Raw genomic sequence first — 18,491 nt, forward strand, 5'->3', positions numbered from 1 at the left:
ATGCTGGGAAACACTGTACACAATCAGTATCCTTGATTTTAAGTGTCCTTCTATGCTTGCTGTTTATCTTGTATATATTGAATATACTGTCCAGTTTGGGTTTTTGCTGTATGTCAGGAATACGTTCAGTATTACTTTGTTATAATACAGGGTTTATGTTGGCTAACAATTGTACTGATTGTATATAGATAATTGTTTTCTTCATTCAATGCTATGTACATTAATGAAATTAACGAAATCATGTAACACTTCCTATAAGAGGCAATATGAAACTCTTGCCACGGTTTTAAAAAGAAGAAACCGGTCATGGTGGAGACGATCTGCCTAGTGTTTGCACAGAGGAAGTTCTCATTGTTTAATCTTTACTCCCCCCGGCAAAACATTTAACACATTAAATCAATATGACACAGAATAAGATAAAAAAAAATATATACACAACAAAATGCTAATTGTATATATCAGTTTTCACAACTGAATTTATTTCAGACATTTCCTAGAGTTACAAAATGTTCCAGAGATGCATACTGTACATAGCAATTGCCTGCAGTTTAAATCATTTCATGCAGATACAAAGTTATTCACGAAACAGGTACTGAAGGTTTTCATTTGTACATTGATAAAGGAGCTCATTCCTCTTAAGTGCCTTCTGCCATTACAATAGTAGATCAGCTTATCAACAATTATGTCATCAAACACATTTGTACATTTCATTTTTAAAGGGATTTTCTTCAATTTCAATTCTGCAAGATGCATAAAAACTTGAATTGCATTTTACAAACACTACAAGAACAGCATTTGAGAAATGATGACACCGTTGCCCATTCTTAAGCCAAGAATAGTGTAACATTTTCCCACCCAAAACACTTAACATATCTGCTATTTTGTAAATATATATATTTTTTAATTCATTTGGAGCATTAAACTTTTTTTCATTGGAGTAGAAATAGAGATTTGTTATGTATTAGTGCCTAAATATAGTGGGAATTATTTTTCGTAAAGACATAGCATTAGTATGCAAAGAGAAGAAAATATACACAAAGTTTGTTAACAGATTAAATAGATTGAGTAACACGAAAGCATGGAGCCTTGACGCCTACATTTACCATTAGGACCAGAAAACTGCCACAACATTGAGGAGCAAGGCATTGGAAACACAGATCCTTATATTTACAAGCCCTGTTTAAAACATCAGTGTAGTTTAAAATAAGCAGTGACAAATAGGATCAAGTATATGTTGGTTGCTGCTAGCTAAGCCAAATACTGACTGATCACATGTTTCCTCCAATTCAAGTAGGACAAGGTTCCAACGTTGATAATCTTCCTCAGTTTCTCCAGTACTGGAGGTTGGCATAATTTAAATCATGTATAAGGTTGACACAATTTGTTTTGTTGAGAACATGATTTCCTGAACCAAACTCTTGTAACATCCATTTGGGCCTGGGACAACAATTACACTACTGACAATTCCTAAACAATATGTTTGTGATTAATAAAACTCACTTCCAATATTCTAACATTTGTGGTTTCTATTTCTCTACAACATTATCCAAATAAAATAGAACTGACCAAATGTGTCCAGAACGGACAAGAGAGAACACGAAGAAGAAACAGTTACAGCCGTCGACTCGTTCTCTTTTGATTGAGGGGAGACTGCACATTCCACTGCCTTGGCACTGGAGTCCTGAAACACAAGATGAACCTCACATGAAAGCTACCCACCTATTTCATGGCTTAAATGGATAGTTAATATCAGAACTAATCATATTGGGGAGTGATCAATTTCAACATTTGCCGAGCAACCTTGTAAATATGTACAGGTACATATCATTTTCATTTGACTATCCATAAATAGCTTTAACTTACTCCTTATCAGGGGACATCAAATGAAGGACATGGCTATGGTCTCTGGTCTTTGAACCTGTGAACAGAAACATAAATAGTCCCCATTATCACAATGTCCTCATGTTATCAAATGGTAATAAATAAAAGGGCAAGATCTAGAATACCTGTTCTTCGGTCACTGAGGATGGCGCTGACTCCTTCCCCGAACGTTACTTCATTTATGTTACCTGAGTGTAACAGGGACAGAGATATGTTAAGCAAAAAATGTCTGTCGAACATGAGGAGGATGACAACCAAGACGCCTCTGGATACCATGTTTAATGAGACTTGGCTCAATGGAGGCTCTTTTTGCTCCAGATCAAGGCTTTCATTGAAGGAGAATCCTATGCCACGTTTCACACATTTAACTCAGACGTCTCATGATTCACGCACTTGTCTCTCGAAGTGGATCCTAACTTCAGGTGCTTACATCATTTTCGATCAGATGTGCGGTTGAGGTCAGATAAGTGCATCCTAACTCTGGTTTTATGCACCATTTCTCTTGCCACCCTAGTTCATGCAAGAAGGTGGAATATGTCTAGCAAACCTACAGGTAAAGCATGGCAAAGCAGCTCAATATTTATATAGCAACATGATATGATATAGCAACACAAAAATAGATATTTTCACAGTCCTTCACCCCACACACAGGCCACAATACAAAAGTTGAATGGCGGGGACATAGTATCACTGTAGCCTCTTGAAGCTCTGAGAAATATTGCAACATTATATCATGAGGCAGCTCCCGAATATTGCAACATTGTATCAATGAGGCTTGTGCAAATCTTCAGACTTTGCTGCGCCAGTTTGTCATATCAGCACCAATCTCACAGACAGCACCTTCTTTTTAACTTAACAGTCAATCATTAATTGGAATGTGGTGAGTTGCAAACAGAAAAAGAAGTTTAATGTGATGTTTACAATATATCCAATGTTTTGTTTATGAAAAAATGTCTTGTATATAAACTGACAAATGTTTAACTTGTAACTCATTATTGGATTTCAGCTTCACTGAATTTCACTGCAGATGATTGTCAACATAAATTGTGCCCAGTATGTTGAATTAAAGGTGCATGGGCTTAAATGGCAAAGCTGACACTTTTGACTTAAAAATGTGCTTAACAAAACAGACATTTGTTGGCCTCTCAAACAACACAGAAAATGTGCATACCTTTCCGATACCCATATATTGAGATAAGTGGTTGCGTAGTCAGAGATAGGATACAAACAACTCAAACTGTGTAGTGAGCTTGACATAAGCAGGGATAAGTTAGGATTTCAGTAAGTCACTAAATAATTGAGAGCACATGAATACCCAACCCATACTGAGGTTAATAGGTATCATTCTCTAATAACAAGGTTGGTCAAGACCCATCTAAAAAGGTCTTCAGAGGGAAATCTAATGACATCAGGGTTACATGGAAATGGTAAAACAATCAGTTCCCCATGTCAACATGCACACCCTAGCTCGTAGCATGCAAGGAGGTCTGACAGAGGGGTATACAGACTAAGGCCTGACTAACTTACCTTGTGGAGTACTTATAGCTCGATTGCCAACAGCTCCTTTTGGGTTAACTGTAATAAGGGGAACATGAGGAAAACCTAGTAAAAATGGAGGCATTTAAATTCCATCATTAACTAACAGACCTAGGTCTAAATAGCATCAGATTTTCACCCCCCAAATAAAGGTGCTAGTAATTAGAAAACTAAATCAAGAACACTTCCAAGTATTTGAAAGAAAGCAAATTCAATACTATGTTGACCACGTTCAGCTTGTCAGCATGTGTGATGACAGGCAGTTATACCTGATCCTCCAAGGCGTGTGAAGTTTCTGTCGCTGGCTGACGTGCTGCAGCTCCCATGTGGCCCGGTCCTCTGATGCAGCCTGACGACCGATAGTGGCTGACGCCTGGGTGGGTCCAAGCACAACACCCCCAGTCAGAGACAGTGGCTCAGTTACACTAGTCCATTCTAAATACTGCATCAATGGTGTGTTTATAGTAGTGGTAGTAGAAGTAGTTGTTGTGGTAACAGGAACAGATCGCTCTGATGCCAGGTCAGCATCTGCTTAAGAATTTAATACCCCCACTTGAGATTTGGGATTTACATGCACAGGGTGGGTGTTGTGTGTTCTTCATTTACATTTTACATACATTTCTGACTGTCAGAAGAATTTACAGACAAAGATGTATGCTAGCAGAAGCCCTGCAATATTAAGCCTGTGGACAGTGGAGAGCTGTACCTGACTGACTGGGCGTTTCTTGGGGATATCAGGCCTTGGTGTGTATGGTGAAGAGGCTGGGGCGTGAAGAAGCCTGTAAGGAGTCTGTGGGCCGGAGCAGGGGACCCCTGAACAGAGCCCTTGGGCGGAGAGAGAGGGGAGCAAGGGTGGGGGAGAAGGGATACTAATTACCAATTATGACAATGTATGCGAACAAATGTAGCAAAGTGTATGGAAATGATGGTTATAATTCCTAAGACTATAGCTTCGCCTAGAGGAAAATGATTTGATTCCACCTTTAATGCACAGGAGCACAACTCTGCTGTACATACCAGTTGTCTTTATGCCTTAATTTAATAATTTGCTACAGCCTATTTCTGGAGAGTCAATTGAGAAAATGCCACCGTACAAGCTGGTCTATCCCAACAATCCCATTTGGGGCGACACACCACATGGCCCATTCAGACATTTCCTCCACCTCCTACTAGGTCAGTGGTAGAGGACAATGCTTACCACCAGAGCCCCTGGGGCAGCCTCCCCATCTGAGCAGCGGGCCGGCTGCTTCTCCATCTCTATGGCCTCCTGCTCCTTCTCCTTCTCGTACATCTGCAGGTTGTACTCCAGCTCCGCAGCCAGCTGTTCATCCGCCGCAAAGAACTCCTTCACCTCACTACGGTAGTCCTGCATGGTCACCTGTAACAGGGGGAGAGTGGTTACATTACTCCAGCCACATCCCCCAGCTGTTTATATAAAAAAAGAGAATAGGGATTGAAGTTTCATTGAAGAGGGAACCAAACTACATCGAACACGAAAGGTGCACCTCATCAAACTCTAGTGAATTAATTAATAGGACTTTTTTTTTAAAAGGTTTCACTGTATAGCCCTGATCTTTTTTTATTATATTACCTGGAGGTAACCCATGAGGTCCTTCAGAACTGGCGAGCGTATCTGTTCCAGCATGCTCTTCAAAGCAATGAATATGGGGATCATGTTCTCTATGAACACCTTCTTCTGGACCTGTGGATGGATGGATGGAGGGTTGACAGTTAGATGACAGTGCACTCTAGTGGTGAAAACTGGTATCAACAAGCAACGTCCATAAGTAAGTTTGGCAGTTACCATACCGATACAGACCCAGCCCTTAAACAATATGTGAAAACAAACACTGACCTTAAATCAGCATTCAATCAGTTGAGGAGTATTTTAATAATAATCCATTTAATTTCTAGTGCCTTTCATAACATCCTAGGACACTGAACAGAGAGAACAGATCATGGTCACCTCACCTGTGAGACCACCTTCTTCTGGGCCACCTGGACCACCACCTTGGCCATGGCCATCTGCTCATCCTCCTGCTCCTCACTGAGCTCTGCTGGGCTGTTCATGGCCTGCAGCTTGATCTCCTTCAGGCTGAGGATCCCAAAGGTCTCCACCAGCATGTCCGCCCCTTCAGAGTCCAGAGGCAGCTCAGCGTCCACGAAGCACGCTGCATGGAGAGAGAGTGAGATGGGGACACACACACACACACACACACACACACTTTAAACAAGCCCATGACCATGTGACACACACACACACACACACAGTTTTCTAGCGCTTACCCAGGATGGTCTGGCTGATCTTGATGGTAGTGTTGAAACGCTGGGCGTCTGTGAAGTTCTCCAGCAGGAATTTGTAAATCCTAAATCTCCTCTCTTTGTTCTGGGCTCCTTTTAGAGAGAACCTGGCCTTCTCACTGAAATAAACACAACACATTAACCATGTGTATAATATCCTATCATCTCTTACACTATATGGTCCTGAACATTTGCCATGATGGCAGTAACTTTGTGTGCTTGTATGTCTGTTGCTCTGTTTATACTGCTGAAACAGAGTAACAGACATACAAGCACACAATATTTGTTATTTATTTATGAATCCTCTTGCATTTATAAGCAATTTAGCATTGATAAAGGAGCCATAATATGTATTTCACAACATGGTCCACAATGTATCATGAATAAGCATTTATAATGGTTTATTCATGAAAGCTATTACAAAGTGTTAGAGAATACTGGTTATACAGAGGGTGTTTGCGATGGCCCAGGTGTGCTTACCTGGATGTTTGTGGGAATTTGTTGTAGGTTTTGTGTTTCTCATAGGAGTTGAAGTGGAAGATGCATTCAATGAATTGCTGGGAGAACATCACAGGGTTCTTCTTGAGTAGGAGGTGAACCAAGCAGTATTCGCAAAGTCTGCAATAGAGAAGAACATTTGGGAAATAGATCATGATGCATTCACCAACCTCTTAATTTCATGTTCAAACTTTGGAGGTTGCTTGTACGAAAAACTAAACGGTCTATAGGCAGTAGGGTGGTGATAGTTACTTAGCAATGGCAAGGTCTTGATCTACCAGCACAGCAACAAAACGGAAGAACAATGAGCCTTTCCATTTGACAAAGTCCTCCTTCAAAAAAGGACAGAAAATACAATGTAATTTAAACAATATCCCATTGTAGGAATAAACAGAGTGAATAAAAAGGTCCATGACCTGAAAAAAGAAATATATTAATATTTCCAGGAATCAATCTACCAACAACATTTACTAGAAACATACTACTGTACATACATTTCAATAACACTCAATATTGTTTAATCAATCACAGCAGTCTGGCTTCATTTTTTTTCCATGGCCAACGGGAATCCTGTAGATAACACTGTTCTGTGCTGTTAGTGTACCTGGAGCAGGTTGGTGAGCATGGTGAGGGTCTGCTCCCGTATGAGTGGCTCCTTGTCCCGGAGGCAGGCGGAGATGTTGGGGATGTAGCGGTCCACCATGTTGGTGTAGCGCACACACAGGTCGCACATGACCACCACCACATTACTACGGACCGCCAGCTCGCTGCACAGCTCCAGCTCGCGGGCAAACGCCGGCAAGTACTTCTGGGTCAGCTCTTCGTGTTGAAGACACAGCTTACCTGGAGGAGGCAGAGGCACATGCTGAATTCTAAAGCGGCCTCAAGCCCCTACCACTCCTGTAAATCTTAAGGGATTGAATAGGTTTTAGTTGCAAGGCAATACTCTAATTTCACCCTCCTATGGGCTAGGTGGAAATTGTGCTATATTGCTTCCAATTATCCAGTCCTTTCAGATCTAGGAGTGGATCTAGGAGTGGCTAGGAAGTAGGGCCAAGAATTGATTTGAAATTCAGCAATTTGGTGACTGTTGCGTGTTCAGGTTTGATGTTCCTGAGAGGTGAGAGTTCATACCCAGGGTGATGACAGCGTGGGCTCGAACACTGCTGGGCATAGAGGTGGGCTTGAACTGAGAAAGGGGCTGGGAGGCAGGCAGCTCCCCTGACCCTTCTGGAAGAACACAGCAAACACAAAAATGCAAGTCAAGACCAGCACACTAAAGACAAATGTTGTAAGTAACATCTAGTAACATCTAGAAAAGGGCATTTAGATTCTCTAAATACAGGATGGTAAATATTTGTCAAAGAGGGGCCACAAAGTGTGGAGGCTTTTGTTTCAGCCCAGCTTCAACACAGATACATTGAGACCATGATTATTCTTAAGTTGGATCAGGTGGTTAGCCCTGGGCTAACATCGTTAATACCAGATAACGTCATTGATTTAATGTCATTGATTTCCTAGTTCAGAAAGCCTGGTGAAATCCTTTGTAGAATGTAGCTACAAAGGGGTGGACATCTGTTTAAAATTAGTAATGCCTCGCAACACGTCAAAACAATCAAATCAAACAACAAAACAAACCTTGCTTGGGCGGTGCAAGAAAAACTGAATTCAGTTAGAAATAACAGAATTTAGCTACCATAGGCAATAACGCTCTGCAAAATAGTCCTACCCGGTCGGAAAAGACGACACACATAACAAACAACCAACCATCCAGTTCAATCCAAGCCAGATCGACCAGTCTAAAATTCTCCAGAACGCCAAAGGAGGCATGAAAACAACGTCTTGGCACACCATGTGGCCCTTAGGATCGGACATCCCTGCTCTGATTATTTATACGTCATAGGTATGTAGGCAAGTGTTTCACACTGCTCACCTGTGCTACTCCAAGGTCCCCCAAAGAAGAAAAAAAAGAACACTTACTCTGGTGCAGTTATTTATTTACTAACATTTCGGCAGCAAGCTACCTTTGTGAGGGTTTCAACACTCCATGGTACCCTACCTGACTGTTGCTCCACACTGGTGGTCAGGACAGACTGGACCAGGAGGACGATGCGCTTGCCCACCTTGGTAGGACAGTGTAGCGATGCCACGCCTAGAGTAAAAAGGTGCTTTACCTGGCAGGATAAAATTTAGAGTCATTAGCTAGCAAAGACCCTAATGGAAACTGCAATTCATATGTTACTATAAAATAAATGTTACCCAGAATTTACAGCCAGAAATGTGCACTTGCTTTGCCATATGATCATGCTAAAGGAATAAGAATGTGCATGTGAGTAAGTGATTCCTCTTACCACCAAATCTTCATTCAGGTTCTGTGCACCATTCTCATTTAGGATGACGTTGAATAAATAGGTCTCGCAGACAGACACCAGCTCTCCACAGTAGTGGTTCAGGAACTTCTATAGAGGAGAATTCAACTTTGTTTGAAAAGTTGATTTACACTCCAAAATTAATGATGATTCTGAGTGAATGTGACCTATGCAAATCAGTAAACCATGTACATTTGTCAGTGACGACTTGCAATTACAGTCTGAATTGCAAGTTGGGGTCTGTGTGTGTTAGTCCCGAGGTGTCCACCCCGAGGTGTCCACCCCGATGGTGTATTGTTAAGTTCATACCGACTCGGCTGTGTGAGAATTGGCCTTTACCTGTGTGTCGCTGACTGCCTCAGCCTGGCCCAGCCGACACAGTGTCTCCACACTGGCACTGATCACTTCCAGTGGCATCTCCAAACTCTTCAGCCATGTCATGATGTCCTCTGTCATCAGAAAGAGATTTCTGTAAAGAACTATGCAACCAATTGTAGGGCTTCCAAGTAACTTCATAGGGCATCTGTAAGGACTCATGTTTAACTGTATGAAGTAAAATCGTCATTGACCCCTCAATCTGATTATACAAATTATTGTTTATGTTTCATGTTTGCATACTGTATCACTTTACATAAGAGAATATCCCCTCAATAGGATAACAACATTTGTCATTACATTGTAGCTGACAGATACAAGTGAATGATTGGGGGTTTTTCATCTCCCATTGAGAGTACATGCATAGTAGCTCTCTGGCTGGATTGGGAGTTTGGCTAGAGAGAGAGGCCTGTTTTTTTAGAAGAATATATCAGAGATACAGCTAAGATTACATACTCTAAAGAAGAGGCTTGTAGTATTTAGGGTTGAGAATTTACAGGCAGATATAGTATGCTTCCATTCATTCCCTTTAGGATTACCAGTTGAAATCTTCATTTCACATGGGCGCTTTTATTTTGAATAAATCCTCATTTACATACATCCAAGGTAGGTGGGTAGAGTTCCCCTATTGAAAGTTTGAGGAGTGTCAATTTCATAGTTTGATTATACTTCAGAATATCATCGATGAAAATTATTCCAACCAAAATTGTTCTCCTTTTCCCCCCCACTGACTTTGAATAGAATGGCTGTATCTCTGATATATTCTTTCAAAAAATAGACCTCTAGCTGTATCCAAACTCCCAATCCAGCCAGAGAGCTATTATGCATGGTCTCTCAATGGGAGACAAAAAAATGCTCACAAGCCTTTTCTTAGGAGTATTCCATTTTAGCTATAATAGATATATATTCTGTAGTTAAAAAGAAACACAACTCTATCCAAACTCCCAATCCAGCCAGGAAATGAATGGAGGCATATCATATTCATCTCACCCTAAATGCATGCCCCAAGCTTCTGCTTGAACTGTGTCATCCTTAGTACTATCCCTGATATATTGTTAATAATAATAACAAAGTTATACCTCCAAATAATCCAAACTGTAAACCTCCACCCAATAAAGCCTATCTTTAAATGACAATCTCTTAATGCTACCTCCTTCTGCATCTGGGATGTGTAATTCAGGTGCTCATACATATGAAGTTATTATTAACTAGTTATTTCACACAAACTCTGTTACCAAATTAGGGTCGTGAGCATATTTTCTCCTTAGAGTCCTTAGGTAGAAGGTTAGGGTTAGTCACGGATGCCCTATATTTTTTTTAAGGAAATTGTTTTATAATCACTCTTGTATATTGTAAAAAATAATGTGTTATGTCATTAAAAAATCAATCATGCAACCCATTTTTTTTTTTTTTTTTTTTTTACAAATGTTGGCGAGAAAAAAAGAACAAAAAGAAAGAATAAAAAAGGTTTTTAGAGGATAATAATCTGATAGCTAAAATATGAGTGGATTCCCCTCTAATAATGGAAAAACTTGATAATTCTCTCAGATGTTCATGTTGATATCACATAGGGCTTCTGTGAACTTTAGATCAATATAATAGTGCTAAAATTAGACATGGTCTAGCATAATTCTTTTTTTTGGTAGCTTTGAGAACAAAGACAGAGCACTAATCATGTGTCACATCAAAAACAATACAATTGAGTAATTCCTACATAAACAAAGCAGGTGACAGAGTCCCCACTTCGCGAGAGAGAGAGGCTTTAACTGTGTCTGAAATGTCATACGATACAATAACCTACTGTATTTAGTAGTCTTTTTATGGATGCAGGGTAAGAAAGTTTTGCAGTGTGTCATAAAAGGAAACCAACACTAACACTCACCGACAATCCTGCTTTTTGTGTCCTTGTTGAGATGTTTAGCAATGTCCCCCATCACAGACAAGATGTTGCAGGAAGTTGTAACAGTGACACTCTTGGACCTAAAAAGAACCACATTAATAGCATATTGTACTTTTTGTGGAAGGTCATAGAGTTACATTAAAGACTGAGAAACCTAACTAAATGCCTCCCGCAGTCCAAGGGAGAGAGAGAGAGGGAGGGTCCTGATGCACTAACCTGACCATATCATCCCAGGCATCCAGGATCTTGCCATAGTCAAGTTTTGGGGAGGAACCAGCCACTTTGGAGAGCAGTAGCCACGCCCCGGCAGTATGCTCCGCTTCCGTATGGGAGATGAGGTTGTTGATGAAGGCGGGGGTGAACTTGTTCTGTTTGGACCACACTGTGAAGGCTTTGCTGAAGTACCGGCTTCAGATGGGAGTGGGAATACAGAGGGGATTAGAAATTTAGTAATTAGGGCTAGGATCTAGACCCCCTGCGATGGCTATTCCAATTGCAAAAAATGGACGTACATCCATTCCATTTTGCAAATCCTAACTTCAAATCCGCACAAATTACTCAAATTATCAGTACAAATCCATTATCCATTTACATCAATGCATGGCTTTAGGCCTGCTGCATGTAGTGTGCTACATGTCACACAAGTGAGCATGGTCTTTACAATCTACTTTCATGGTCGCCCACATATGATGGCAGGCATGTTTCATCCCAACCTGAGGTCCTTGCACTCTTCACACAGCAGGCCCAACAGGTCCCAGGTGAGTTTCTCAGAGGCGTCCCTGTAGCGGTGAGAGCCGTGACTCTTCACCTGGCTGAGAATGACCTGGTCCAGACACTCCAACGCCTTCTCCTGGACAGAGCTCTCTGTGTCTACCACGGCCGGCACAACTCCTCTCAGCCAGGCCTTCTGCACCAGGCTGCTCTGCGGCTGGGCCTGAGGTAATAGAGACATGTGTTTTTATTGGCCGTATCAATATTGTGGATTAACAGGAATGAAGAGGGACCATCAGACAACTCACAGTGAGTAGTTCCACCAGGCACTGCAGGGCCTTCTTCTTGACTGACAGGGCAGGGTCCCGGCAGCGGTCCGACAGCAAAGCCAGGCTTTCCTGACTCAGCATGATCACGTTGTGCTTCAGGAGACTCATCATCGCCTGGACATATTAGTATGAGGAGCTGATGGTCAGTGGATATGGGGCATGGGTTGGGGAATAGTAACAGTATGCTGACGATGTAGCCCCTATAAACATCATACCCACAATAAGTGGACATGATGTGAATGCCAGCAATAACCTAAAGAGACTGAATGAGAACTAGAAGTACCCATGATGAGGATAAAGCAAGCTATATGGAATTGCATGCCCAAATATGGCCATCTCAATGGCCCACACCAGCCAGTTTTGCTCCCTGGCTTTTCATGAAAAAAATACAATAAAATACAATAAAACAGACACGCCCAGTGATGACGTTAGTCATTCACAGAGCTATTTGGGGAGGTAACGGCAGATATAGCTAGGAGCAATTCTCAATGAAATGTGCCGAAACGTTGTTTGACTCAGGTCACAAAAAAGTCGGTGAAGGGGTTTGGAGGGTTATATTTGACTCTGGGCACTAACTTTACAAACAGGCTAGCTACTGCTCTGCAGCTGTATGAAATGTCATAAATCATGGCACATGGGACATTTTTTTAGGAGGAGCTAAAAAATGTAACGCATCAACCAAAATACACATACTTTGACCTAAATGCCAATTTTCAGACTCTAATCATTGTGCAATAACATTGTGCAGCACCAGGATATCATATCAGCTAAACAAACTCAAAATAACCAATTTGGGCCTTTAAAATACATTCATGTAGCCTTCAAATTGTATAAGGTTAATCATTCCTGCGGTGTATAGTTCACACGTTTTCACAGAGGCATTGATGAAGTAAACTAACCTGCAGGGCTGACTTCCTCACGTTGGTCTTTGGGTCACTTAGACGGCGGTTTAGTAAAGCCATTGTTTCCTTTGCTAAAGAAATAGCATAAGAAACATCACATCATAATGATAATTTCCCATCCCAATTATTTCAGATTCAAGTCTGTTATCTAAGAAACATCAAAACAGCTTTTCAACACGATTGACTTACACTCAAAACTTGAGCTTTGATTGTTGGTGATCTCAACAGTCTTGAATGGTAACGTCCTGAAGGTTTTTTGGGTCTGCGGCATGTTACAAGTACCTAAAACATGAGTGCAGGCACATCTTAGGAGTGAGTTAATATCTAAATATTAGAAATGTGAGTAAAATGTTTTTTCTGTAACAATTTTACACTGGCCTGATTTAATTTAAAATGTGTAATTGTCTCCTAAAAATAAGCTTCTCATACATAAACCAGTGCCTAAAATTGTTCTCGTCATTTCTGAATCAATCAACTGGAAAAACACACCCTCAGAACCTTGAGCCTCCAAGACAGTTTGTGCACCAGCTAAAAAAGAAAACATTCAAAATTTGTTACACAAATCACATTCATCAAGAGTATCTATTCATGAAAATCCTGAACATGACAGTGTGCATGAGATAAGACTATTGTCAACATGAATTAATTAGAATGTCCAAATAAGTATGGGTTTGTTGCATTTCTTCAGTTTCTGCATGCTGGATTGAAACAAACATGTGAGTGAGTGTGTGGCTCACTCATGGAGAAGAGCTCCTGGACGCTGCGGGTGGCGTTGAGGGAGGGCAGCTCAAGGCACTGAGCCAGGCAAGTGAGGGCATTGCCCCTGACAGTGGGTGAGACATCGGAGCGCCGGCCAAACAACATGTTCTGGACTAGGAACTTGTGAGGGAGGTAAATGGCCAGCTCTGGGGCCAGGGAATCCTCAGACTCCCTCTCTGGCTGCTCCAGGAGAGCCATGGCCACATCCAATGCAAACATCCGGTAGGCCACCTGGCAGAAACACAGTGCTCCGGTTAGCTCGGCTAGACTCAAGTCTGGAGCTCAAGCAGTGGATCAGATAATCTCCAAGTCTATCTTAGAACAGGTTATGCTATAGCTCAAGCCCTGCTACAAAGCTCACACAGGACAGGCACAGGCCAGAGCCTACCTTTGAGTTTCTGGAGTAATCAAACAGCCACTTGATGAACGATGCGTAGTCAGCGCAGGGCATTTTTGTCAGCAGCTTGGACATGGCCTGGGCCCCATGTGTGCGGTAGTCGGCCTTCTCCACCATCTGAAATTCCAAATCAAAGAAAGCAGTTTCAGAACAAACCTGTTCTGTAATTTAATCTACAGTACTGTCAAAACTGAGATTTAATATAATGTCTTATCTTGAATGTTTACATTAAATTAATTCACCTGGCAACAAATATGTTGCAGGAGGATCCGTAGAAATGGCAATGCAGGCTCCTTCAGCTCATCAACAAGATGACTGTGATAAAATATATGAGGACACATCAGTAGTTAGAGCTAACAACATTTAGACTTGATACAGTCATACTAAATGTAAAGAACAGCCAGGGTCATTTGGGCCCATAAAGGTTTGTGAGTTTACACATGTTTTTAGGTTGCATGTCTTAAAATGGGTCTTCTCTTTATCTGCACTGATATGATGAAACAACTGGACAGGTGAAAGCAAATGATCTGTTCCGGCATCCACAGTATGTCTGACTTCTATTTGCTTTTACAATACTATTTTCAGACCATTATATGTGAAGGAGAGAAAGTGAGGAGAGGAGGTTATTGAGATTCACTCTACACCTTACCAAACAAAATGGATGGCCTGGTCTCTGTGAGTGAGGACAGCTTGGCTGGGCATCAGGAGGGAGGGCTTGCCCCGGTCCCCTTTACTCATCATCAGGATCACATACAGCAGTCTGTGCAACACCTGCCGCAATGACTGCAGGAGCACACCAAGGAACAAAAGCTTAGTGCACTGGCACAAAAAACAGGTATCATCCCAAATGTTTTGATACAGCACTGTAAAATGGAACAAAATTATGTTCAGATGTGCTCAATTTAAGTAAATCCATGACAGCAGTGAAGTGGTAGATCCATGTTAAAAAGGCATCTACCTCTTTCTCATCCCCATGATTTGGAGAGCAGAGCAGCCACAGACCATAATAGGCAAACTCTGGCATGGTCTTCATGTCATCAATATCCCTGTTCAGTATCCCTGTTCCAGCACCAAATGTCAGTTCCCCAATGACTGGCTCAAAGTCAGTGAGCTTTGTGAAAATCTGAGGTAGACAAAAGTTGAAATAATTGAATGTTTTACATGTGTGATTCCTTTCCAGGGAGAGGGTTACCACTTGGTTTGACATTTGTTTATCAGGATCACCATTGGCTACTGCAAATGCAGCCACTACTCTTCCTGGGGTCAACACAGAACATAAAACACATGACAGAGTACAGACCAGCCACACACACAAATAATAATAAATAAATAAATAAATAATAAAATACAATGAGTCAAGACACCAAAAACACAGACTTCAGGCAGTTATTGCATGCAAAGGACTGTCCACCAAACACAAAACATGAGTGTTTAACTTGGACATTTGATAAATCTGTCCCATTACTTTTGGGTACCCTGAAACAGGGGAACTATGCATAAAAAGTGGTGTAATTTCTGAAAGGTGAAATCAATATGCACACTAATACCATCGAATAAAAGCTGAGAATCTCTACTTTAACCTTATAGTACTTGTTTGATAGTACTTTTATAGTACAGAGCCAAAAGAAGAAAACATGCTTCACTGTCCCATTACCTACGCACTGTATACATTCCAGAACTATCAACTAACATGCATCCCTAATTATACAATGGCTTGATCAAATCAAGCATTGTGGTTAGCCAAGAAGCATTCCAGCCGTTCTGATATCAGCACTGCTACCTCATCACTTTCACTTGCAAAATGTACACATACACCATAAACACTCTGCAGATATTGTAGCCTTGTTTTTCAATAATGAAAAAATTGCTATACGAATGGAATGATTCTGACAATAATAGATCATGCATGGTTGCTTGTCATTATGCTGCTACACTTCTGAACTGGCTAGCTAGCTTTTATAAGCCAACCAGATAGAGATTTGTTTACTGCGTTGCCATGCCATTTTAGACCATACATTCCAGAACTATCAATCAGCCAGCCTTGATATCTCATGCAAACTACGGTAATAGTTTTATGAACCACTTTTAGAAGCAGAGGGCATAACCAATATGACATATCATAAATAAAAAAACCATTTACATGATTGCTGTAAACTTGTTGTATAAAAGCAATAACACACTCAAGGGGGTGCTATATCTATGATATTGGAACAGCAGTTACTATTGCATATTGAAGCTCAGGAACAAAAACCCACAGACAGTGAATAAGTGGTGGGGTGCGTGGCCATGATAAAGTCAATGACAAACAGAGGTGAAACCACCAAAACACTAAATAGCCTACTACCTGCACACAATTGTCGGCGCTCTGGGACTTGTCCTTAAGTGGAAACTTCTGGAGAAGCCGTAGTAGAGTTTTGACAAGGAGGACAATTCCCTCCCTGATCTTGAGAAGGTCATGTGGAGAGAAATGCACTTCCTCCTCCTGCTCCTCATCCTCCAACTCATCGACCTCCATCTGTTTAGATTAACACACTTACATTTTTACTGTCAGTAACCTCACACAATCAAACAAAAACAATATGTAATGAAAACAAAAACATAGAGCTAAGGCGCATTGGGCAATGAAGTATTTCAATGAGTATACCTGCACAAAAGGATAAAGAGGTGCTAAAATATGTAACTTTCAGTGCCAAACCTCGTCATTCTCTTTCCTGTGTGGTTTAGATCGTTTGCCTTCGGCCTGAAAACTCTTCAGAGTGTCTTTCTTGCGCTTCTTGTTCGAGCTCTGGGGCCAACAATGACTGGCCGTGCCCAAGCAAGTGTCAAAGAGAATTTGGTGGAACATTTTGTTGGCCACGCTACCTGTGGACGACACACACAAACTCACACGTCATCTACAAGTGTTCACTTACATTTATAAAGTCTTACTCAAACTTGAAAAAAAATCCTTACTGAATAGAATGATTCTTGTTTGTTAGGCCCATATATTCATGAAAACAAGACTTCAAAATACTGATTGACAACTTGCCTGGAATTCCCAAAAGAAGTAGGTAGAGGGAGGCTGCCTGTAGAGCATTGAGCCTCTGCTTAAAGCTGGCTGTTTTGGCCTTTCCTCCGAGGACAAAGTATGAAAGAACTGCCACCAGTGATTTGGCTGAGACTCCATTCTCCCCAAACACTGTCCAGACACTCTAGAATGCAGAGGCACGGATTGTGTCAATCCAGGGAATGGATTCTTGGCATTGAGGTTAAAGTGTTGGGCAAGTTATCATGTTACTGGACCCTTATTTCAATACAACTGTATCATGACATTACAATGAGAAATACATTAACTGTAAATTAACACAAAAAACAATCCTTACTTGAGTGGACACCTCAACGTCAGTCGCATAGGGTAGCAGGCAATTGTACAGTGTTTTGAATGCCTTTGGTCCATTTCTAGTGATCTCATCTTCGATGGCAGCATCCAGGGGTTCAGGTTCAGTGAATTCACAATCCCAAACAGCGTCGACCCACCCTGCGGTGAAGAAGACACCAATAAATTGCATGTCCCTTAGCCAGATGCCACCATCCTTCTCTATGCAGTCATATGGACATATAGTGTCGGAGACTTTGTCAGGTTGAAATACTGATGGTCGTCGTGTGGTTGCCCCCTTTGGCTTTAACGACCATCAAGCTAGCCAAAATGTGCCTTGCAAAAAAATAAATTAATGCACTTTTCAACTACTCGAATAGGATACTAAGGCCATCCAGACATAGCCCTACGACTGTATAGAGAAGGATGCTATCCGGCTACCTGTGCCGTAAATCTCATCTCCTAATATTATTTGACTCCCAAACAAGAGCCAATGTAGCTAGCGAACGTTTGACTGATCCAGCTGTTGTCATAGCGTACGTAGCAGTAGACACAAATTATTAATTATACATATGCCATGGCTAAAATATGAGAAAAGTTGTCTGTCTCCATTTGTCAGACTCTTTGCGGGTAGTAACTAAGCGTGTGTGACATAATCGTATGCAGCGAACGATATGAGTTATACTGTACGATTGAAACTAATGGGAACAAGGGTTGGGTTTGTCGTGGTGAGCCCGGCGTAGTAAAAGTATGTGGGTGAGCCATATCTAGCTTGCTTAACTAGCTAGCTAATCCAGACCACAACAAATGCCACCTGTGATGCAATTGCAATTTCTCATTAACCTATTAGCCAGTTAATATAATAAAGTATAATAATAGTAAAGTTAGCTAATACAATAACACAAAGACAGCCATGGGATGAAGCGAAAACCTACCGCCAGGAACCTCTTTTAATTTCAGAAATTCAAGTGTCTGTATCAACTCCATCTTTCTTCTTTGAATATACCCGCCAACACAACCTACACACACAAACGTACGAGGCGCGCTTATATCACCAAGGAGACGTCGCCTTCGGTTGTGTTCGCGCCATCAATGGTGCGTCAAAGTTGCGCACAGTTTTAGAAACTGACACAGCTGGTGAAATCGATACAGAGCCAAACATTTCATGTTATTAGCTA

At 41.3% G+C, this 18,491-nt stretch overlaps 1 protein-coding gene across 1 annotated transcript; it reads right to left on the reverse strand.

Moving 5' to 3' along the window:
• Window positions 1-82: 82 nt before the first annotated feature.
• ncapd3 (non-SMC condensin II complex, subunit D3) lies at window positions 83-18,318 on the reverse strand. Its single transcript, XM_083664983.1, has 34 exons — window positions 18,249-18,318; window positions 17,321-17,475; window positions 16,983-17,149; window positions 16,654-16,816; window positions 16,303-16,473; window positions 14,917-15,081; window positions 14,608-14,741; window positions 14,201-14,273; window positions 13,950-14,075; window positions 13,540-13,792; window positions 13,292-13,330; window positions 12,992-13,084; window positions 12,800-12,873; window positions 11,880-12,014; window positions 11,574-11,794; window positions 11,077-11,268; window positions 10,843-10,940; window positions 8,925-9,034; window positions 8,568-8,675; window positions 8,276-8,390; window positions 7,351-7,446; window positions 6,821-7,059; window positions 6,469-6,548; window positions 6,199-6,336; window positions 5,704-5,837; window positions 5,389-5,588; window positions 5,009-5,119; window positions 4,616-4,795; window positions 4,124-4,242; window positions 3,687-3,790; window positions 3,409-3,456; window positions 2,007-2,069; window positions 1,864-1,918; window positions 83-1,681 (listed from the first exon to the last, which is right to left on the reverse strand). Exons 1-34 carry the CDS (start codon window positions 18,298-18,300, stop codon window positions 1,612-1,614), a joined length of 4,281 nt encoding a protein of 1,426 aa, XP_083521109.1. The 5' UTR covers window positions 18,301-18,318; the 3' UTR covers window positions 83-1,611.
• Window positions 18,319-18,491: the final 173 nt, after the last annotated feature.

Source organism: Argentina silus (genome assembly GCF_951799395.1).
Source record: "Argentina silus genome assembly, chromosome: 2".
Lineage (NCBI taxonomy): Eukaryota > Metazoa > Chordata > Actinopteri > Argentiniformes > Argentinidae > Argentina > Argentina silus.

Coding starts and splice junctions, on each gene's coding strand:
- ncapd3 (XM_083664983.1), bottom strand. CDS start 18,300: ATGGAGTTGATACAGACACTTGAATTTCTGAAATTAAAAGAGGTTCCT. Junction 14,076..14,200: donor TGCAACATATTTGTTGCCAG/GTGAATTAATTT, acceptor TTGGAATTTCAG/ATGGTGGAGAAGGCCGACTA. Junction 6,549..6,820: donor TGCTCACCAACCTGCTCCAG/GTACACTAACAG, acceptor CCTTTTTTGAAG/GAGGACTTTGTCAAATGGAA.